Genomic DNA, 23,617 nt, shown 5'->3' with positions numbered 1-23,617 from the left:
GCTGGTTTACCGGTATGTTTGATATGTAGAGAGAAGTTGTCAAAGGTGCTGCACTGCAGCCTTTACGTATCGAGGAACAACGGGAACAACACGGAGAGGAAGACAGCTGACGATCTTCAGTCATAATTCAATGGGGTATGTAATTTATTTCAGAAAACACTTTTTGTTATATTCCATGGAATGCTCTTAACATCCCGATAGCAATGAATATATTAAATGCTTTGACAATAAATACATACAAACATTAATCTCTGGAAGCCGTAGCGCTGTAAAAAGCACGACCAATCATCTGAGCCGGCCCGGCTAAAATAACTGGATGGCCTACCTGCCTGTCAGCCTTCCATCTGTGCACACGTTTATCTCGTGCCCTCATTGGTCATGTGCGCGTTTGTGTATGTTGGAGGAGGGACTCTGTAAGAAAGTGGCATATTTTTTCTGGTTGTGTATTTTCAAATTCTAGCGCACTCGAGCTGGTTCCTCCATTCTTACCTACCCTACCTTTAACTATTTTTAGGGTGCAGCTATATGTTTTACTTATTTCAAAGTGGGCCCATTTTAATAATATTTTTTTCCCTTCAAATGTGCAGAGCACTCCCCAAGTGCTGTGTTTAATTTATTTTAAAGTAGGCCTGTGTATTATTTGTAATTCTCCTTATAGGAGTTCTTTGTTTCTTATTAGAGGTTAACAGTTTTATATAACGTAATAAATAGTGTAATTCCCTCAGTACAGACGACAGCAACGAGTTTTTAATTTACTGGCAGGATTTATTTGGTTCATCCAGACCGTGAAAACTGTAATCAAAAAACATAATACACAAATACAATAATCACTAGTCAAAATAATAACAAAACATACAGTAATATCCCAACATTGTCCTGGTAATGTCGTCACTTTCAATTAGGCTACTGTATACACAATACACTTTGGTTACATATAATTCAACAAAACACAAAGACCAATCTAACTAAGCCCAACATGTGTTAGCCCTTAGCTGTATAAAAACAATTTAATACAAACAAGAACAGAAAACACACACAAAAAACGTCAGCAAAATATACCTTAGTAGCTGCATTGCATGAGGAAAATTGTGTAGCTTGGTATTACTCTGTACGATTGTTTATCTTGATGCTAAGAGCTATTTTGCAGATGCATCAGCACTGAAAAACATGTACTAAATCAGCGGACTTTTCGGATGAGTGTTACGCTAAAGTATGTCCTGACGGAAACAGGCGATATAAAAACAAAGGTTCCGCCTTAGAGAACTTTGGTTCCTACCAACATAAATAACTCAGAAATACTGCGCTGACTGACACAGAGGCAGTTACACTCCCACCAAAACATATCACATGTATATGATTTTCTTCAACTATTGAGAGACAACATACTGCGTAGAAAAGATAAACAAAAAACTAAACTTCAGTCCTTGGCTTCCCAGAGAACGATCACCATGACTGCACCTGTAGTGAGACAGATAGAGAGAGAGAGGGGAGGAAAAGAAAGAGAGAGGCCGGAGTCTTCAGTCTGCTTCCATCAGCGTCACCGTCTTATGGATGGGCCTTTCCAGGTGGACAGGTTTGGAGATACACTTTCCTTTCTCATCAAGGGTTGAGTCGCTGATGAGCAACTTGAGTCTTCGCACCTTCCCATCCTTTCCTGGGTACACTTCGATAACCTTTGCCATCCTCCACTGGTTACGTGGTGTAGTATCATCTTGCAGGAGTACAACATCGCCGACCTTTGCATTCCTGCGATCTTTGGTCCACTTCTGTCTCTGTTGGAGGCTCAGGAGGTACTCCTTCTTCCATCTTGTCCAGAAGTGGTTGGATAAGAATTGAACTCGACGCCATCTCTTGCGTAGGTATAGATCTTCCTTGACGAACTTCCTAGGAGGTGGAGCGAGTATCGTGGACTTCATGGTCAAAATGTGGTTTGGTGTCAGGGGCTCTGAACTGGATGAATCAGAAGCCACGCACCACTGCACACCGAGTGCTCTTTCCATGTGCAGTTCACCCAGTGCCATGTCCTTGTCTTTGGCAGCTGCAGCACATTCTTCTTTTGGGATTGTGTCTAGGACCTTCTTGCTGTTAGAGATAAACTTATGCAGCCGGAGTTTGCCTGTGCTGCAAAGCTCTCTTGCTTCTTTCACCAGTTGGATCGCTTGGTCTTCAGATGCTACACTTGACAATCCATCATCAACGTAGAAGTTCCGTTGAATGAACTTTATGGTGTCGTCACTAAAGTTTCCTTGTCCTTCAGCAGCGACATGCTTCAGCCCATAGTTGGCACAGCCAGGTGACGATGCTGCACCAAACAAGTGGATCTTCATCCGATAGATGGAAGGTTGGCTTTCGAGATCTCCATTGTCCCACCAAAGGAACCGCAGGTAATCTTGGTCTTCTGCCTTAACATGGAACTGGTGAAACATGCGTTCGATGTCACACATGATTGCCACAGGACCTCTTCGGAAGCGATACAGAACTCCCACCAAGGTGTTTGTCAACTCAGGACCCGTCAGGAGGTGGTCGTTCAAGGACGTTCCTTGGTACTTGGCGGAGCAATCGAAGACAACGCGTATCTTCCCAGGCTTTTGTGGATGATACACCCCATGATGCGGAATGTACCAAGCTGGAGCTTTGTGGATGTCTTCCTCCGGGACCTTTTCTGCATCTCCGCGTCTTATGGTCTCATCCATGAAGGTCTTGTAGTCTTTGTAGTACTGGTCGTTTCTTCTCAGCTTTCTTTCTAGGCACCTGAGACGATGGATAGCACAGATCTTATTATCAGGTAAGTTAGGTCTTTCTTTCTTGAATGGCAGCGGCATTTCGTAATGACCGTCGCTCTTTAACTTGATGCTCTTTTCCATTTTTGACAGGAACCTTAGATCTTCTTGAGAGATGGGGCTGGTCTCCGACGCTCTTTCAACGAAGTCAGACTCCAGCATCTTGATGACATCTGCAGGTAAGAGAACTTATTTGATCTGTGTCCTACAGACATAGTGCACTTCCTTTGTGAGGTCTGAAGAGGACGGTAGACCTGGCATCACTTGCTTCACCATGACTTGGTGACTTATTCCAATTGCATCTCCATAGTTGAGACACGGGTTGCCATATCCCACTACACTCCAGCCCAAGTCTGTCTTCTGTGCAAACGGCTGGTGTTCCTCACCAGGCACCACTTGTCTTGGAACGAGGGCTTGGGCACAATTGTAGCCAATTAACAGGCCGACATCACAGCTTTGCTGAGGAGCGATCTCATCTGCAATGTGTTCAAGATGAGGCCATGCTTTCGCCGTATCTGGTGTGGGAATATGGTCTCTGTTTGCAGGGATAAACTCTCTTGAGTAAGTCACTGGAAGAGTGATTATCTTGTCTGAATAAAAACCTCTAACTTGTAGACCAGCTAGCTTCCGACAGGACACGATTGTGTTTCTTGAAGCCAACGTGGAGAGGTTTAGCTGAACTGGTTCACTCTTAGCATTGAGAGCCTTCGCTGTCTCGTCGAGGATAAAGGTTGTGTCACTTTGTGTATCAAGGAGTGCGTACACCAGAACTTCACGACTTGGCACACTTGTAGATGACACCCACACTGGAATTATTGTGGAGGTATGAGTGTCTCCAACATTCTGGATGACTCTAAGTGCCGTCGCCTCACGTGATGGTCTCTCTGACTGGTCTTGTGACTGTTCATTCTTCCTTTCTTTGTACTCTTCTTTGTCTTTGTCACTGTACCTTGCTCTGTCAGATCTTGTAGACATCCTTTCTTCCTTGGTGCGATCGTCATGAAGACAAGTTGGGTGTCTTCTCTCACAGGTGTCGCAGCTGTCTCTTTCTCTACAATCTTTAGATCGGTGGCCAAAATTGAGACAGCCAAAACACAATTTATTTTCTTGAACAAACTTGATTCGCTCCAAGATTGTCCCTTGCATAAACTTGTAACACCTTTGTAGACTGTGTCCTGCCTTCTCACAGAAGACACAGCTTGTGACGACGGCTTTCTCATCTGAGGTGGTTGCTAACACCTTTGCTCCAGGACCTCCGCTCTTTACACTCTTGTCTGGAATCCTTTCACTTGGCTTAAGAGCATGAAGAGATGTTATTGGGCTGCAAGCGATTTTAGCTTCACGTGTGAGAAACTTGACAAACTGGCTGAAGCTCGGGAACATGTGAGTGTCTTCTTCTGCTTTTATGACTTTCCTATTCCACCTTGAAGTCAACCAGTCTGGGAGTTTAGAGAGAATTTTCTGGTTCTCGTTGCAATCATTAAGTATTTCAAGACCTCTGATCTGAGACATGGCTGCCTCACAGCAGCGCAGGAAGTCGTCGAGTTCTTGAAGTTCCATACTGCCTTTGGAGCTTATCTTGGGCCACGCGTCGAGCTTCTCTCTGAAGGCCTTGGCGATGAGGAATGGATTGCCGTATCGCTCTTCTAGGATGTCCCATGCTGCATAATACGCTGGCTCTGTGCCAAGTAAAAAGTAGCTCTCTATGGCCCTTTTAGCAGATCCACCCACATACTTGCGTAGATAATATATCTTCTCTTCAGCTGGTATGTTCTTCCTGTCAACGAGCGTCTGAAAGGACACTTTCCAGTCGTTGAATCGGAGTGGGTCACCACTGAACACTGTAGGTTCAGGTAGAGGAATGCGACTCGCACTGATGGCTTCTGCGAGCGCTTTGACGAGAGCTGTTGTGCCATCTTCATATTTGTTTTCTTGCCTTGCTTGTGCTCCAGCTGGTGGTGTAAAATGGTGCCGCAGCGGGCTAGTTTGAGGCTTGACTTCTTCTTCTTTCTTCACAGAGACACGATGGAGAAGATCATTGATAGTTTGAGGCTTGACTTCCTCTTCTTTCTTCACAGAGCCACGATGGAGAAGGTAATTTATTTCTTCATCTGAGCCGTCGCCCTTAGTTGCCGGACATGAATGTATACTCTGGTCATATACTTGCTGTCGTGCCTCGGCAGCCTTTAGCTTCTTAATAGTCTCCAATCGATCTAGTTCTCTGCGCTTGGCTTCTAGCACTCTTTGTCTCTCTGCATTTTCAGCCTCTTGTTTGGCTTTTATCTGAGCGGCTTCAACTTCCAGTCTCTGAAGCTCTTTAATATAATGCTCTCGCTCCAGCTGTACTTCTAAGGTGGCTTTGTTGGCAGCAACCTCAGCAGCTGCACTCTTCCTGCTTGCAGAGGAGCACTTAGTGTGGCGAGAGCTAATGCCTGTCCTTCCTGAGGCTACAGACATTACCTCTTCAATGACTCGATGTTCTTCATGTCTTTGACTTGTAGTATGCCTATGGGCTGTAGCTTCCTCCCTTGCATCTATAAGGTCCATTGCATCCTTAACCATCTTCTTTGTTACTGTTTCACAGGTGTCAATTTTGCGACGTGTGTTAAGGTCAGGAACCTCAAGGCATTTCCAATCGTCATAAACGTCATTTAGACTCCTAGAGGTATTGCGTACTTTAGTAATTTGTCCATCTAGCAGGTCGTCTGAGCACTTTCCACTCAGCGCTTGGTTGGCTTCTTTAGTGGCATCCTTCCACTTCTCATAGCACACACTGAACCGATGTGCAACCTTTATTACTTGCTCATCATGCTGTTCTTGACCCTTTTCCGTCATTCTGCGGACTCTTTGGCCTAATGGTGGCTCTTCTGAGGAAGCGGGGTTGTCCACTATGATGCCTTCAGTCGCTTGTGGCTGCACGGTTGAGCTGTGCTCGTGCACACACTCTGTCTTGTCAGGTGCGTGTGACTCCATGTCTGGGAAATGTACATCTGCAATTGTGTGCTCTTCGCCATTTCGGGACATCTTACTTGCCTTACTGTTGTCATTCACTGCTCTTTGGTGCTGTCTTCGTGAGCAGTTAAGTTTTCACTGTAATTCCCTCAGTACAGACGACAGCAACGAGTTTTTAATTTACTGGCAGGATTTATTTGGTTCATCCAGACCGTGAAAACTGTAATCAAAAAACATAATACACAAATACAATAATCACTAGTCAAAATAATAACAAAACATACAGTAATATCCCAACATTGTCCTGGTAATGTCGTCACTTTCAATTAGGCTACTGTATACACAATACACTTTGGTTACATATAATTCAACAAAACACAAAGACCAATCTAACTAAGCCCAACATGTGTTAGCCCTTAGCTGTATAAAAACAATTTAATACAAACAAGAACAGAAAACACACACAAAAAACGTCAGCAAAATATACCTTAGTAGCTGCATTGCATGAGGAAAATTGTGTAGCTTGGTATTACTCTGTACGATTGTTTATCTTGATGCTAAGAGCTATTTTGCAGATGCATCAGCACTGAAAAACATGTACTAAAACAGCGGACTTTTCGGATGAGTGTTACGCTAAAGTATGTCCTGACGGAAACAGGCGATATAAAAACAAAGGTTCCGCCTTAGAGAACGTTGGTTCCTACCAAAATAAATAACTCAGAAATACTGCGCTGACTGACACAGAGGCAGTTACAAATAGCCTAATAAATGCAAAAAAACTGTAGTTTTTTTCTGATATAACAATAAATACAACTTTATTAGCTATCAAGCTATGAAATATGTTTTGCGGCTCCAGACAAAAAAAGGTTTTGGAAAAAGGAGCAAAATGGCTCTTTTGGTCAAAAAGGTTGCAGACCCCTGCACTAGGCGGTGCACACAAGGTACGAACAGCCATAATAACTTTGTATTATTAGTGTAGGACACTTATGTATGTACAACATCTGAATATGTGTAGTTTTATTCATGCTTTCAAATAATTTTACAGCATATTGCTATACTATTTCAGACTCAGTATTTACATTCTTCTATTCAAAGAAAATCAGTAATATCTTTAAAAACTACAAGTCCTTTTATATCAGCTGTGGACCGTTATGGTGTAAATATAAATATATATATATGAACTAGATCAAATGTAAAAGTCAGCCGAATTAGTTTTGATACTGCGAGGAGACGTATTGTGTGAAGAGAAATTGAAGATGTGGTTTAATTGTTTTATGATCCACGTCAAGTATTCAGTTTCGGCGGCATTTCTTCCAGTTTTTCCAAAGCTCTTCTCATCAGGGCTCTATAAATAAAGAACTACGGCAGATCTGTTATATGTAATGCAGCCGAACCGTGTATTACAATGCCGTTATGTGATGACTTTCAAAGAGAAAAGCAAGAACACTCGGAATTAAGTATTATTTTATTGTTTTAAAATGTTTTTCCGATGTCATATCATATAAACACCAAATCCCAGCATGCATTGCGGCTAAAACATCCAATCAGCGAGCTTAAACCATAGCTGAGGATCTTGGGTAATCGCTCGAAATAGAGAGCCACAGTGACGCATCCTTAAACCCGGAAGTAAACTCCTTCCGGTTCCTTCGTCTAAAACGCAATGCAACTTCTCCATAGGATTTTGGAAAATAGCTCGAAATAAGATCTGTGGTTGACACATATTTAAGAGATGGATCACGTTTTGTTCAGCCGGATAATATCCACATGTCAACCCTACTTTTATAATTTTTGAATAATAAATCTAGTCGGCAGAAGCAAAATGCTAACGTTATGCTATAAACGAACTACAAGCCAGTACAGCAGCAGGGTCGCACGACTTCAACGTCACGCCAACTTAAGATCGTTTCAACTGACTTGCACTGAAACTGCACTTTGAAAACTTTAAATATATTAACATTTTAAACTGTATACCCCGGTTATCTAGGCCCGTTTTGTTTAATGTATACCACGTTTATCTAGGCCCTTTTTGTTTTATGTATACATGTCACACTGTGGGAAACGATATTTCGATATTTCTGGATGTATAACACATGTAGAATTGTTGACAATAAAGCTGAATTTGACTTTCGCCTGCTTGCATATTTTAACAAAGCTTTTCATTTTAGCCACACTGAATTTAACTAGAAGTCATGGCTGTGTCAATTACCAGTCTGATATCTAGCATGAGGGACAAGGTTTATAGTGTCGGTGAGTAGTGATAGCAAGAGTACCGTTAACCTTTTAAGACTGAGTTAATTTATTCACATTCATTCCCATCAACAAATCAATTTTATGTGTCACATGAAATCTTTATTAGGCAAGGCAAGTTTATATATATAGCACTTTTCAACACAAGGCAATTCAAAGTGCTTTACAAAAAATGAAAGACATTAAGAAAATGGCATTTAAAATCAGTCATTAAAAAGAAAAGCTAATAAAATAAACATTAAAAGAAAAAATACATGGATAAAAGTTACAGTGCAGTCTAAGATATTAATAGTTCAATTAAGAGCAGCGACAAAAAGAAAAGTCTTCAGCCTGGATTTAAAAGTAGTAAGTTGCAGCGGACCTGCAGGTTTCTGGGAGTTTGTTCCAGATATTTGGAGCATAATAACTGTACGCTGCTTTACCATGTTTAGTTCTGACTCTGGGGACAGAAAGCTGACCAGTCCCTGAAGACCTGAGAGATCTGGATGGTTCATCATTTAGCAGGAGGTCAGAAATGCATTTTGGTCCTAAACCATTCAGTGCTTTATAAACAGCAGCAGTATTTTGAAATCTATTCTTTGACACACAGGAAGCCAGTGTAAAGACTTCAGAACAGGAGTGATGTGATCCACTTTCTTAGTGTTAGTGAGGACTCGAGCAGCGGTGTTCTGAATCAGCTGCAGCTTTCTAATAGATTTTTTAGTGAGACCTGTGAAGACACCATTGCAGTAGTCCAGTCTACTGAAGATAAAAGCATGGACACGTTTTTCCAAATCCTGCTGTGACTTTAGTCTTTTAATCCTAGATATGTTCTTTAGGGGATAGTAAGCTGATTTAGTAACTGTTTTAATGTGACTGTTGAAACCAATAACTAATTTAACCCGCTGACAAGAGAGCCTACCTCCGAAGATCGTGACTGGCTGAGGAACAGACTCGGGGGCAGGTTCTCAGGAATTTCTTGGCTTCTCTCCCCCGAGCCAGAAGAGGAACACTACAGCTTGGAAACACTTACTGTTCCTGAAATGATCAAATCTGTTGGGCATCAGGGACCTGAGGCAATTGTGGCAAGCATGGCATTGTCTGAAGAGCAACAGAGGGCAATTCAGGTGGCTACCACTGGTCAGCGAACCAGCCCAAACTGGCATTTGTTCAGGAAAGGAAGGTTGACTGCCAGCAACTTTGGAGCTGTCCTGAGGTCAAAGCGTGTGACTGCTTCCTTTATTGCCAGGGTGCTAAGGCAACAACAGGCCCTTGATGGTGTTTTGTCTGTACAGTGGGGGACTATGAATGAATGTGAGGGCGTCAGGGCATTCACCAATGCAACTCAGATGCAGGTCCATGAGTCAGATTTGTGGCTCTCCCAATCAGGAATGTTGGGGGCATCTCCAGATGGTCTGGTAGGGTCTTCCGCTGTGCTTGAGGTAAAGTGTCCCTACGGAGCAAGGGAAATGACAATTAGTGAAGCATTGCAAATCAAGGGCTTCTTTGTCAGTAAGGAAGGAGAAACATTCAGCCTGCGTGAGGAACATCCTTACTGGCACCAAGTGCAAGGTCAGCTTCACCTCACTGCAAGAAAGAAGAAGAAATAATAAAATTGTGAATTGTTTTTAATTTACATTTACTCGCCTTTGCAATGTTGTGGTTGTTAGAGTGTTAGGTTTTCTGTCAGCTCGTCTGTTGGGAAGATATAAAATATAGTTTCATGGAAGTCACACCGTCACATATACTGTAAGAGCATTAAGACATACAGTACATAGGCTAAAACAAAACATCTAAAGATATAACCTTGCACTTTGATAAGTCTCGTGAACATTTTCACTATTTTGTTATTTTATAGATGAAAATTGAACTAAAGAAATAAATGGTAGATTAATCCATATTGAAAATAGGTGTCAGCTGCTACACCAATTATAATAGTTATATTTCTTAATTAATTAAGATAAGATATTACTGTATTGATCCCAATTTGGGAAATGTTTGTGTTGCAGCAGCATAACAAGAAAAACAAAATATAAGTTATTATATATACAAAAGTATGTGAGGGATGGAATATTACATTGAATATAAATGTAAAATGTACATGTGATTTTACGTCCAAGAGAAGCTATGGAGCAGAGTTCTCTGCCAGCCAGAGGTGATTTGTTATTAGTTCAATATGTCAAACTGATTTCCCTGACTACAATCTTTAGTTACATGGTGAAACGTTATGCTGCTTGTACTAATAAGACTTATCATATAAGCCACACAGGTTTTAATAGGATGTATTCATTATCTTTACTTGTGTTGCGGTCTTTTCAGCAGCGCCATCTCTATAACGGCGATACAGTCACTACCCATTATTTACATTTCACCGTGACATGGACAAAAATGTAACGTCAGCTTACCTCATGGCACGAATCCAGACTCTCCTTTGGAAAACATTGGCCGGGAAACGATAGAACAAGCACGTTTCATGCGAAGACCTGTGGCTGCAACCCGGAGCAAAGCAACAAACCATTGCGTAGCTAACTAGTAGCGCTAGCTTTAGCTAACGTTAGCCAACGAAACGAACTGCCGAGTAAAATTGGAAAACACTGGTAATTAATTATTCTATAATTTGTAAAACTACGGTGTTAAAAACGACAATTTCAAAAATACAGATTCTAATGGTCAGATATAGATATACAGATACTAAAGATAGGCAGGTACTTGCTTTTAAGCAGAACACAGGGGAAAACAAACTTAGCGGGAGTGTTTACGTGTTCGGCGTAATGACGTACAACGGCCTCGACAATTTCTGTCGTCCTATTCAGCCATTCGGTAACAACCATCGTTTTTCAGACACGTAAACTCTTCAAAAATCCCCAGTGGGGTCACTGCTGATGTATTTAATGTCGTAGAACAAAACGTCAATTACCTCTTAAATTTGTGTCAACCACAGACCTTATTTCGAGCTATTTTCCAAAACCCTATGGAAAAAATGCATTGCTTTTTGAGGAAGGAACCGGAAGTGCTAAAAATGCTAACTTACTTCCGGGTTTTACGACGCGTCACTGCGGCTCTCTATGCCTACGTCTGTTCAGTTCCTGATGGACGCCAAAAAAGCCAGAGATTATGGAATCAAACCAATAAATAAAAACAAGGATAATTGTGTGTTATTGGTGAGTAAATAACAGTGTGTTATTTTGAAAAGAATAACAAATTAGAAGGAAAAAAAGATTTAAAAAATACAGATTTCAGTATCCTGAGGCTCTCAGCCCCATTTATTTTCCTCACAGATGGCAATAAAAGTCAGAAATTATACGATTTTAAAATAAAAGCAATAATTGTGGCTTAATATTGAGTAAGAACATGCTTTTATGAACCACACAGCTTCCGGTCTTCCTATAACACGTAATGCTGTGAGACTACCAATAGAAATACATTGCTTTTAAAATTGTGCTGTGTAACACGAAAAAAAGGGGAAAATCGTGTTGGTGAACACGAAATGCAGTGAGACTGGGTTGAATATGTGGTCAATTCAACAGTGGACCCAGCAAAAATTCAAATTTTTGCATGATTTTTGTTAATGATTTGTTGCTGTTACTTAATTATACTTTTAATAAATTCAAGTCAAGCTTAGCTACATGTGATTGTAGCTAGTTAGTGCTCTTACCTGTGTGCCTCCTCCGCAACCAGACTGTATTAAAACTCTTAAGTACCTGTTCTATCTACTTTACTTTAAACAATTAAACATACATACATAAACTACATTTATTGATATACCAATCTTTATTTTTGGGGCCTCTTCTGCTTTTAAATAAAACTTTCAGACGTGAGATATTGAAATACAGTAATAGTTTTTCCTATTTAAAAAAGAATGAGCCATTCCTTACAGTTAACTTCATATTTCTTATTGTCTCAAGCATTTATGACACACATTTCCCCCTCATATTCACAGTGTGGATCAATTGAGACAGCGTGCAGAGACTTTGGGAGAAACCTCAGCGTGACGGATGTCCTGTCTGTGGGTTTGGCTGGAGAGGACTGAGGTGGAGAGGTCTTTCTCTGGGAGGAGGACCAGGCCTGATGGAGGAGGACCAGGCCTGATGAAGAAACCACCTAACTGCATCTGTGAGCCCATACTGGGCACAGCTGTCACAAACAAATGATGGTCGTGTTTGAATTGTGTTCACAATAAAATAGTAGTTTCTTAGTGAATGTCCTATATTGGCCTTTAATCTGATATCAGCTTTTCATTTTCTTCTTGCCCCTCTGAGAAAACGGTGAGGCAGTTGTGTCCTTCAGGCATGTCCTTTCCTAACAGAAATGACAAGAAACATCAAACCTATGACATTATATAATCAACTCCAGCTCAACAAACCACATTGCAATATTTACGTTAACGTTATTTCTGGAACCAACTGGAAATGTGAGATTCATATTTTTCCAGATACACAGATCTTATAGTGAGGTTAATTTCATACAGTACTCTGCTCTTGAAACACTACTGTGACGCTAGCTGTCTGCATCGTCGAGCATATCTATTTTAAACTAGAGAATGCAATTCCTGAAGAAATTGCTAGTGGGAATGCTTTATGCTTAAAATCTGACGCTAAACTGCTATGCTGAAATGTAATGTGTAAGAAGAAAGTCAACAATTTAGATTGAAATGATACATGAACACTGGGGGCTTGAATGTGTGATGAGAGAAGAAAATAAGTAAAAAGGCTTGGAAAAGCAGCAGAATATTTGAACTGCAAACTTCTGAACTAACTTGATGGCGAATGATCTGTCGCCATGGCAACGGCATTTGTCGACACCCCATACTACGCTTAGATGCGTTGATGGCTGCATCGTTACCAAACCTGTGAAGTTTTGGGGCGTTTGCAGCAGTTTCACTAAAGTTATGAGAAAACCGTGTTTCATGGCGAGCATTGTGTTGCCATGGCAACGGCATTTGAAGAAATCTCAAAACTGTCCCGTAGATGTCTTCACGGCCGGACTGTTAGCACACAGGTGAAGTTTGAGCACTTTTTGAACATTTCCATAGGAGTTATAGTGACATCATGTTTTATGGCGAGGGATGCGTTTCCATGGAAACGGCATATGGTGAGATCTCTAAAAGTAAGAATCAGATTTAAAAGTTGTTTTACATGAATAATGTCAGAAAGATGTGTAACATTTTAAAGTTGGAATGAGGTGTCTGAGTGAAAGTATGAATTAACAGTTAGCAGTTGAATTGCATGAAGATTTGTTGAAGTCTGAAGATTTTCTCCATTGACTTCAATGTTAAAAATGTGATGTATTATGGGATGTATCTCTGGAATTATGAAAGTTATGAATGAGAAAAGTAATAGTCATCGATTCCCGACCGAGCTGAACGTTTTGATGTTCGAACGGAGTTTCTGCGATGTTCAATGCGGGAGGAGAAGAGGGCCAAAATAACGGCGGAATAATAAACTTTTCGTCCGTAGAAGAACAGTTAGTTGGAATGCTGTTAACAGCATTCCCACTAAATTAACAATAACAATGCATACAGTTATACCTAACTAGCAAACTAACTAATGTACAACCATGACCTAATTTTACTAACCTCACAGAGGAGCCTTTTGTTCTACAGTATAATCCTTCTTAATGTTTTACACTTCTCTATTATGTTTTAACTTGTATGCTACGGATAGCATCGTTAGCACAGACGTAGCTTCGTCTCGCTCATTAGCTGAATAAAAAGACAAGTAAGAAATAAAGTGCTTGAATTTCACTTAACGAATAAACTGCATTCATGGACGGTCTGTTTGAACGCGCAGAGCCATAAGTGCGATATTTCAATGAAGAATACTCCACCAGGCATCAACAGAAAAAACACGTCAGAGTAGCAGCCTGGAGCTAATGAAGCTAATGGGGCTAACGGGGCTAGCAAAGACACCACTTGCAGAGCAGTTTGGTACTTCCGTTTCATTACAATGACTTCCGTTACATTACAATGACTTCCGTTACAGCAAGAATCCCCCTCACACACACATAGGTGAAACACATGCACATTCCCTACTGAGAATCAGTGGTGCAGTGGGGATTTTTTTACTGGGGGGACGCGCTATTTCAATTAGGTCCAAACAATGCCACACAAGTGCGCACGCGCGCAGTGCAGTCACAAAACGGGCAGACAGGTTCACAGAAACTACCGGTATGTATGCTTAATCCTACTTTTGTACTGCAAAAAGCAGACAACGCTGCACTCAACACACACACAGACTCAAAACCATGAACACACTGGCACATTAATTACACAAACAATTTATAGGCCTAAATTGCATATACTACAGTATTCCAACCAAGCAGACAGTGCTGCTTCTCTCTCTCTCTCTATCTCAACTTTCAAAATCTATTTAAAACTCATAACAAACAAACAAAATTCCCAAAGTTGTCCTGAAATGAACTTATTAAATAAATGAAACGAAAGATATAGCCTACTGTTACGTGCTGGGTGTGTTTTTCTCTGTCTCTCTGTGCAGGTACACCTGATCCGCCCCTGGCTCCGCCTTCCCCAGGTGTCCTGATGACATTCAGCTGGGGATGATTTTAAGAGGAGAAGCTGAAGGAGAAGAGGTCTCTTGATTGCCGAGTCACATGGTGAGGCTGGAGAGTTGCTGGAAGAAGGTTGGAGCAGCGGACACACGTGCTGAGACTGAGTAGACGGAGATAGGAGTGAACGTTGAAGTGAGTGCGAGATTGAGAGCAGCTGGTGGAATGGCTTCTTTGAGTCCTGGAGAGGAGGATATGGAAAGTGCATCTGAAGGAGGATGGAATGAAGTAAGGAAAAAGACTTCAAGAAAGAAGATAGACATGTCAAGTGACAGTCTTAGTGAATCTGATTCACAGAATGAATTGAAGAAAGTAAAGAAAAGGATTGAGAATGAAGAGTGGAAAGTGATTGTGGAGTTTGGTGAGCAATCCGCAGCTAAGCTACATCCAGTGGCCCTGACTAAAGCAATTCACAAAGAAATTGGATCGATAAAACAAGCAAGATTTCTGAGCAAAGGACGGATGTTGGTTGAGTTGGTTAATGCAAGACAACAGGAAAAGTTACTGAAAATGAAGACCCTGAATGAAGTTCGAATTAAATGCCATGTTCCTGGAGCAAATCGGAAAATACTTGGAGTTATCAGTGGAGTTCCCATAGAAATAGGCATAGAAGAACTCAAGAAGGAAATTAAAGGGGGGAAAGTGACTGTAGTAAAGCGTCTTCCTACTAGGTATCAAGGTAAGATAGTGGATAGTTTGTCTGTTCTTCTTCAGTTTGAAGAAACAATGCAACAGAAGATAATGATCGGTTGCATGAGCTTTCCAGTAAGAGAATTCATCCCTAAACCTCTGCGGTGCTTTAAGTGCCAAAGGTTTGGGCATGTGGCAGACAAGTGCAAAGCAACTAAGCCCAGGTGTCCAATATGTGCGGGGGAACATGAATATGGTAGTTGTACTGCAGGTGCTAAGGTGAAATGTTGTAACTGTGGTGGGGAACATAGTGCTGCGTATCAGGGCTGTGAAGTGCAGAAAAAGGCCAAGGAGGTGCAGAGATACAAAGTGCAAAATAAAGTCTCATATGCTGAAGCAACAGAAAAGGTTTCACTAAACATAGCTAGGAAATCCCAAGTAGCAGCAAGTATGTTCTCTTCAAAAGATTTTCCCAAACTCCCACAGGCAAAGGAAAGCCCCACAAAGTGTTCACATAAGTGTGTGATAGGAGAGGATGCATTGATGGTTAATAAGTACAAGTTTGTGGCCTTTATTGGAAAAGTGGTGAATGTTGCGTTACAACAGACAAAAAAGAGATCAAGACTGAAGACAATAGTGGAGGCAGCAGGTGAATTTTTGGGGATAAAGGATATAACCGTTGAAATGATACATGAAATGCTAGCCACCAATAATGACGATTCACAGATTGAGTAGATGAATGGTTTTTCTCATTCTGCAATGGAATGCTAGAAGCCTTATTGCAAATGGAAAATAATTCAAGACCTATATATATCAGTTAAAAGAAAAACCAGACGTTATTTGTATTCAAGAGACATGGCTGAAGACTCATTTGGACTTCATAATTGGGGGATATACTGCTATAAGACAAGATAGAAATGATGGCCAGGGAGGGGGATGTGCAATCTTTATCAGAGAAGTCATGTCTTATAGTAAGCTAACTTTTAAGAACAGTCATGATTTAGAAATAGTGGGTGTAGAAGTTTGGATTAATAAAAGGAAAATTAGTGTCCTGAATTTTTATAATCCATGTAATAAACTCAAAATAGAGGAATTAGACAGTCTTTGCCAAGGAAATGAAATAATATGGTGTGGTGATTTTAATGCACATAATACAATGTGGGGAGGGAGATCAACAGATTACAACGGACAGGTGGTGGAGGACTTAATGGAGGCAAAGGAATTAGTTTGTTTAAATAACGGGCAAGGTACAAGGATCAATTTTAGAGATGGAACAGAGTCTGCGATCGACCTAACTCTTGTAACAAGTGAATTAGCTTCTGGTAGCAGTTGGGAAGTATTGACAAATAACAGTATTGGGAGTGATCATCTTCCGATTATAATCAAGTTTGATATAAATCATGTGGTTGAGCTAGACGGTATCATGAGATGGACTTTTTCTAAAGCAAATTGGGAGATGTTTGCTAAATTGTGCGATAATGAATTGGATCAGATTGATATGGCAGAAAGTATTGATGAAATAAGTGAGCAATTTACTTCAAATATAATCAAAAGCGCTAATCAAACTATTGGGAATAAAACTGGGAAACTTGGTAAATGTGTTAAGATGGTACCGTGGTGGAACAAAGACTGTAATGATGCAATCCGAAACAAAATCAGGCTGTTTGGAAAGCTAAGAAAGACACATTCATTACATAATTTATTAGAATATAAAAAGGCACAGGCTCAGGTAAGGAACATTGTTAAAAGAGCAAAAAGTGAGTGTTGGAGAGGATTCTGTTCAAGTATTGGGAGAACTACACCATTAGATAAAGTATGGGGAATGATTAAGAAGATGAGGGGAATAAGACAGCAGAGTAACCTGCCAGTATTAGAGATTGGACGGGAAGTTGGAGAAGGCAGAAATTCTAGCTGAAAATTTTGTCAAAGTTCATTCTTCGGAAAATTTGACAGAAGAAGGTAAGATCAGGAGGCAGGAAGTGTTAGATGAGCATCCTAATGTATATGAAGAAAGACATTCATCGCAGAGTGTTGTAAATATACCTTTCTCTATTCAAGAGTTGAGAAGAGCATTAAGTAAGTGTAAAATGACTGCTCCTGGGAAAGATAATGTATGTTATATAATGTTGACCAAATTAAGTGATTTTGCATTAGGAAAGCTGCTGGAGATGTACAATAAGATCTGGGAGAAAGGGAAGCTGCCAATAATATGGAAAGAGTCAGTCATTATTCCTATTAGGAAACCTGGGAAAGATCCAACCAGTCCAGGCAGTTATAGACCTATAGCCAGGGGTGCACATAAGTGGTACGCATGCGCGGCAACAATCTGAAATGCGTACCGTCACTTGTGTCACAAAGCGCATTTGCGTACCGATGTATATGTGAAGCTTTTCCAGAAGGCGGTTAGATCATCGGACGACGGAGTTGGTCTCCATGTGCACAGACAGGGCTGCTGTTAACGTCGGCCTGTACAGCAGCACTGCGCTAAAACAGCTGATCACAACGTTCACACGCTCTGTGGTCACGAAGCTCTGCACTCTACTACTACCCCCCCCCCCCCCCCCCCCCCCCCCGTTGACATTCGCGATACAGAGGGCTTCATCATACTCCACTAGCACCCCCACCCGCTGGCATTCGCGATACAGAGGGCTTCATGGGAACTTTGAGGGGAGCCGGAAGTTGGAGTACCAAACACTGACTCCAGGAAATCATCTGAGTACCTCACTGAGAAAGTTGTGTGCACCCCTGCCTATAGCTCTGACATCACACTTGTGTAAAGTTATGGAAAGAATGATAACAGAAAGGCTAACATACTACATTGAGAAAAATGAACTAATGACTCCTTATCAGAGTGGGTTTAGAAGAGGGCGGAGTACTTTAGATCCACTGCTGTGCCTGGAGTCTGAAGTCAGGAAAGCCCAAGCGAACAAGGAGTGTGTTGTAGCTGTATTCTTTGATGTGGAAAAAGCTTACGATATGATGTGGAAGGAAGGATTATTAATAAAACTGGACATTATGGGGCTGGGAGGTAATGTATATAATTGGATTAGGGATTTTTTGTTTGGCCGTGCCATCAGAGTCCGAGTTGGCAAGTCATATTCTCGAAGGCATGAAGTTGAAAATGGAACCCCGCAGGGGAGTGTCATCAGTCCTCTTTTATTTTCTATCATGATCAATGATATATATACACAAGTAGGATCTGATATTGGTAAGTCACTTTTTGCAGATGATGGAGCTATTTGGAAAAGGGGCAGAAATGTAAAATATATTGTAGCTAAGATTCAGGAAGCCATTAGGGAAATTGAAAGCTGGTCTCTGACATGGGGGTTTAGATTGTCGGTGGAAAAAACTGAAACTTTATTTTTTACGAGGAAAAGGATAGGTGAGGAGGTTAGGCTAAAACTTTATGGACAAGATCTAAAGAAAGTGAAGACATTTAAATTTCTGGGAATATGGTTGGACGAGAGAGTCACATGGAGTACTCACATTGATAAAGTCGTAGATAAATGTAAAAGGGTTTTAAATGTTATGAGGTGCTTGGCAGGCACTAAGTGGGGGGCTGATAAAGCTGCTTTGAGGAACGTATACACGGCCTTAATAAGATCAGCCATAGAATACGGACTAATAGTGTATGGGTCAGCTGCATACTCTTCTCTTCAAAAATTAGATAGAGTCCAGGCACAAGCACTAAGGATATGCTGTGGGGCAGTAAGATCTACACCAGTGTCGGCACTTCAGGTAGAGGTCGGAGAAGTACCTATTTCTTTGAGGAGAAAGCAGTTAATTGTTAATTACTGGGCAAATCTACAGGGTCATAAAGATACTCACCCTACTAAACAAACTTTACAAACAAGTTGGGAAAGTAACAAAATAAAAAAAGAAAGTTTTTGTTTTTGTGTTTTGGAAATATGTAAGGAATTCAAAGTTAAGGAATGGAATATTAGTCCGACGGTGTTGTTATCAGCTGTTCCACAATGGTTGCTACCTCAACCTATAGTAGATTTATCACTATTGAAACGGGTACATTCAATGAAAAACAAATTCAATGTACAGGCTTATGTGAACACTGTTCTACATGAACAATATGGGCACTTTATAAAAATATTTACTGATGGATCCAAAAATCCAGAAAATGGTCTAACGAGTTGTGCATTTTATGTTCCTGAGTTAAAAGTCAAAGTGGGAAAGCGTACAAGTGATCACATTGCAGTATATACAGTAGAGATGATGGCTATCTCTCTAGCACTTCAGTGGGTAGAGGAAATACAGCCAATGCGAGTGGTCATTTGCTCTGACTCCAGTGCAGCTCTGGAGAGTATAAACAACTTCTCGTCAGAATGTCGTCAGGATATTTTACATGAAATTTTACAAAGCATGTTTAGGTTAGTTCATCTGGGAATTGTTGTTCAATTTGTGTGGGTTCCAGCGCATGTGGGCATTAGAGGGAATGAAGTAGTGGATCAACTGGCAAAATGTGGTTTGAAAGCAAACCAGATTGATATTATGGTACCCTTCAGTAGAGCAGAAGTCAAATCTTTTACTAAAGTGGTTATCAAGCAACAATGGCAAAAACTATGGGACAGTAACACCAAAGGAAGACATTTATATCAGATACAAAGGGAAGTAGGAACAGGAAGCACTTGGGGGAGTAGTAGAAGAGAGCAGAGCATCAACAGCAGGATAAAATTGGGACAGTCTGGACTAAACTCATCACTGCATCTGATTGGAAAACATCCAAATGGCAATTGTGATGGTTGCCAACAACCAGAGACAATACATCATGTATTTTTTAGCTGCCCGGACTATAACAGACAAAGATTCATTCTGAAAACTGCACTGGAACAACTCAACATCAAGGACATGGATTTCAAGGCAATATTTGAAAGTAAATCAAGAAATGAAGCAAACAAGCTGATCTTCAAATTCCTCAAAAGCACTGGTCTGAGGACAAGGATTTAGTATGAACATTTAATAACTAAACAGTAGGTGGCGATATATGCTCCAAGTGGAAGCGATTCGCCATTAAAGAAAAGAAGAAGAAGAAGAGGTCTCTTTTCCCATCTTGAAACCGAGGGATGACGACCGTGGTTTTCCTTTCGCCTCTTGTGGATATACATATTTATGCTGTATTTTATTGTGTGAACTCTGGAGGATATTAGCATAGGTTTTTTTCGCGGCTTTGTTTCCTTCCCAGTAGGCTGTGCTTGGACCTCTGGGTAGAGGAGGGAAGTCTGGGTCCTACGGTCCATGGTGTGGCTGGTCCAGGCGCCCTTCTTCTTTTTTTTGTTTTACGCTGTCCTCTAGACTTGGTTCATTTCTGCCGGTAGGCTTGCATATGAGTTACGGCTGTGCTACCAATAAATGCCCGTCGTTAACTACATTCTGTGTTTGGCGTGGTTGTTTTTATGTTGCGGGTCTTCCCACGAGCCACTACCGCTTGGGAGAGGGACGGGACGTAACAACTACTTATGCAAACAACATTGAATCTGAACTTGAAATTATTCTGATTAAGCCTACATTGCAAATAAGACAGACAGCACTGCTACACACACACACACACACACACACACACACACACACACCTCTTGTTTCCTCCGCCACATCTCCTCCGTCCATAGCTCTTGGAAAGGTGAGCTTGAGCTAGCCAGGGGAACGTTGCTAGCGCAGCTAACGTTAGTGCTAGCATTATCCACGTCTTTAGGTGGCTCTTCTGATGATGTAGTACTAGTAGCAGCTTCACTTGTAGCTTTGGTGCTGCTAGCCTCTTTCTTCTTGTGAATGATATAAGTAAAAACTGTTTGCCTGTCATGAGGTTTTCAGTAGTGAATGTGAAAGTATTTCGGTAGTGTGTGCGTGAGGTTAATTTATAGTTGCATGTATGAGGTTGAATTTTCAGTTGTGTATGCGAGGTGTTCACTGGTGAATGTGAAAGTATTTCAATAGTGTGTGTGAGAGGTTAATTTTCAGTAGTTTGTGTGTGTGAGGTTAATTTTCAGTAGTGTGTGTGAGGTTAATTTTCAGTTGTGTGTGTGTGAGGTTAATTTTCAGTTGTGTTTGTGTGAGGTTAATTTTCAGTTTTGTGTGTGTGAGGTTAATTTTCAGTTGTGTGTGTGTGAGGTTAATTTTCAGTAGTGTGTGTGTGTGAGGTGTTCAGCAGTGAATATGAGAGTATTTCAGTAGTGTGTGTGCAAGGCCAGATGTTTTCAGTAGTGTGTGTGAGGTGTTCAGCAGTGTATATGAGTATTTCAGTAGTGTGTGTGTGTGCAAGGCCAGACGTTTTCAGTAGTGTGTGTGTGAGGTGGGTTTGAATTTTGGCCTACACGGCCCTTCATAGTAAAGTAACCACGTTATTTGATGTGAGGCTTGTGTGTAACACACACTATGGGCCCCTTCTCTCTCTGTCCTCAAGTCTCTTGAGATGTGTGCCTAGACAACCCAGTCTCACGGCATTTCGTGTTATAGTGACAACATTTAATCTATTGATTCTTGTTCACCAACACAATTTCCCCCTTTTTTTTCGTTTCACACAGAACGATTTTAAAAGCAATGTATTTCTATTGGTAGTATGCTTCGTGCCTGCAGCCCATCTTTTTGTCCGTTCGGGTCTTGGAAGACCGGAAGCTGTGGGGTTCATAAAAACATGTTCTTACTCAATATCAAACCACGATTATTGTTTTTATTTTAAATCGTATAATGTCGGATTTTTTTGTCGTCTCTGAGTAAAAGGAATGGGGCTCAGAGCCTCAGGATACTGAAATCTGTATTTTAAAAAAATCTTTTTTTCCTTCTAATTTGTTATTTTCTAAATAACACACTGTTATTTACTCAATAACACACAATTTTCCTTGTTTTTATTTATTGTTTAATTCTATAATCTCTGGCTTTTTTGGCGTCCGTCAGTAACTGAATTTCAAAATAAAAATAACCGGAAACAGACGTAGGCCTATAAGGGACATTTCGAGCATCATTGTGATACACAGCCACTGAACTGATTACCCAAGATCCTCAGCTATGGTTTGAGCTCGTTGATTGGATGTTTTAGCCGCAATGCATGGGATATGGTGTTAATGCGATATGAAATCCGAAAAAAAATTCTAAGTTTAGGATGGCCGAAGACGCTACACTATCCATAATCCCTAGCTATCGTTTAGGACTACTGTCCCCGTGATTAATCTTCAAGCTCCGGGATTGGATGTTGGAGTGGCAGTGCGCCAAGGTTACGCAGAGCGTCAAACAGCTGTTTGAAATGGAACGAAACCACACCAGACTATCCAAAACTGGAATCGAACGTCCCCCCAGAACTACACATGCTGGCTATTGTGTTTCGCAAAATGTTCTATGGGACGTCTCTACTGAACGTTTTCGTTTTTCCCACAATTAGAAGTTGCCAGTATTAAACACATTGGTATGTAAAAAATATAAAACATATAATTAATAAATGGGTGAAAATTGCTTGTGTCCATAATGCGAAACTGTCATATTCTGCATATTTCTTATACTATCTACATACATAAGAGTATCAGGGGCGACTGTGGCTGCGAGGGAGTGCGGTCGTCTTTCAACCAGAAGGTTGTGGGTTCGATCCCAGCCCATGCAGTCAACATGTCGATGTATCCTTGGGCAAGATACTTAACCCTGAGTTGCTCCCGATGGCATGGCCAACGGTGTGTGAATGTGTATGAATGTTAGGTCCTATAGAGTAAGGTACACTGCTCTGTATGAATGGGTGTGAATGGGTGAATGACATGTAGTATGTAAAGCGCTTTGAGGGGTCTTAAAGACTGGATAAAGCGCTATATAAGTACAGTCCATTTACCATATCATTCATATGTATAATATCAGTTAAAATAAGTGCTTCAACATAGTTAACATTGCAGGAAAGCAATATGTTAGACGTTAAGTACTTTGCCAGGCTTAATATTTATCTGTAGATAGATACCCCAAAGCTTTTTTCTTATTTAAAAGAAGACCTTAATCTAAAGTATTATCAGGGGTGCCCACACTTTTTTGGCTGGTGAGCTACTTTTGAAATGACCAGCTCACCGAGGTCAACCAAAAATAAAATCCCAAATTGCAAGGGTTGCTGAATAACACGTTTTATTTATACATGGGATAACTACAATAGGGCTGCCTGCAACAAACAACTAATTTGATAATCGATTAATCTATCGATTAATGAAACGATTAATGGGCTATTCGGACTATTACTGACTTTCACAATTTCTCAAACGCTCTTATTTAGCCATCAACTTTTAGATTTAGCTTGAGGTTGTTTTAGGCATGTGGAAACTAACAATGAAGACAATAAAGTTGAATACTTGATTGAAAAATACATATATTATTAAATTAACTTAACAACTTGTGAACAAAATTAACATGGCTTTTTATTTAAATAAAATAAATAATATTTCACATCAAAAGAAACAACAGTTTTAACAAATCATATTAAATAATCTGATGACAGA

General features: G+C 40.7%; 1 protein-coding gene and 1 long non-coding RNA gene across 3 annotated transcripts in view; one reads left to right on the top strand and one right to left on the bottom strand.

Annotated features, from left to right (window-relative positions):
- The window catches only part of LOC307038538, a 295,724-nt gene that overhangs the window by 11,308 nt on the left and 260,799 nt on the right, over nt 1–23,617 (top strand). The gene's annotated exons all lie outside the window — the stretch shown is intronic.
- The window catches only part of LOC307041372 (uncharacterized protein), a 43,191-nt gene continuing 20,318 nt past the window's right edge, over nt 745–23,617 (bottom strand). The window contains exons 1-2 of one of the 2 annotated variants that reach the window (XM_079684732.1): nt 6,220–6,330; nt 745–5,952 (exon numbers count right to left, since the gene is read on the bottom strand). In XM_079684732.1, coding sequence (XP_079540858.1) covers nt 2,970–5,804 — 2,835 coding nt within the window. In that variant the 5' untranslated portion in view covers nt 5,805–5,952; nt 6,220–6,330 and the 3' untranslated portion in view covers nt 745–2,969. Of the gene's footprint in view, nt 5,953–6,219; nt 6,331–23,617 lie in introns of those variants that run through there. The other variant, XM_079684733.1, reaches the window with a different exon arrangement.

The sequence above is a fragment of the Notothenia rossii genome (assembly GCF_949606895.1).
Source record: "Notothenia rossii genome assembly, chromosome: 5".
Classification (NCBI taxonomy): domain Eukaryota; kingdom Metazoa; phylum Chordata; class Actinopteri; order Perciformes; family Nototheniidae; genus Notothenia; species Notothenia rossii.
This window is presented reverse-complemented; position numbering and strand designations above follow the sequence as displayed.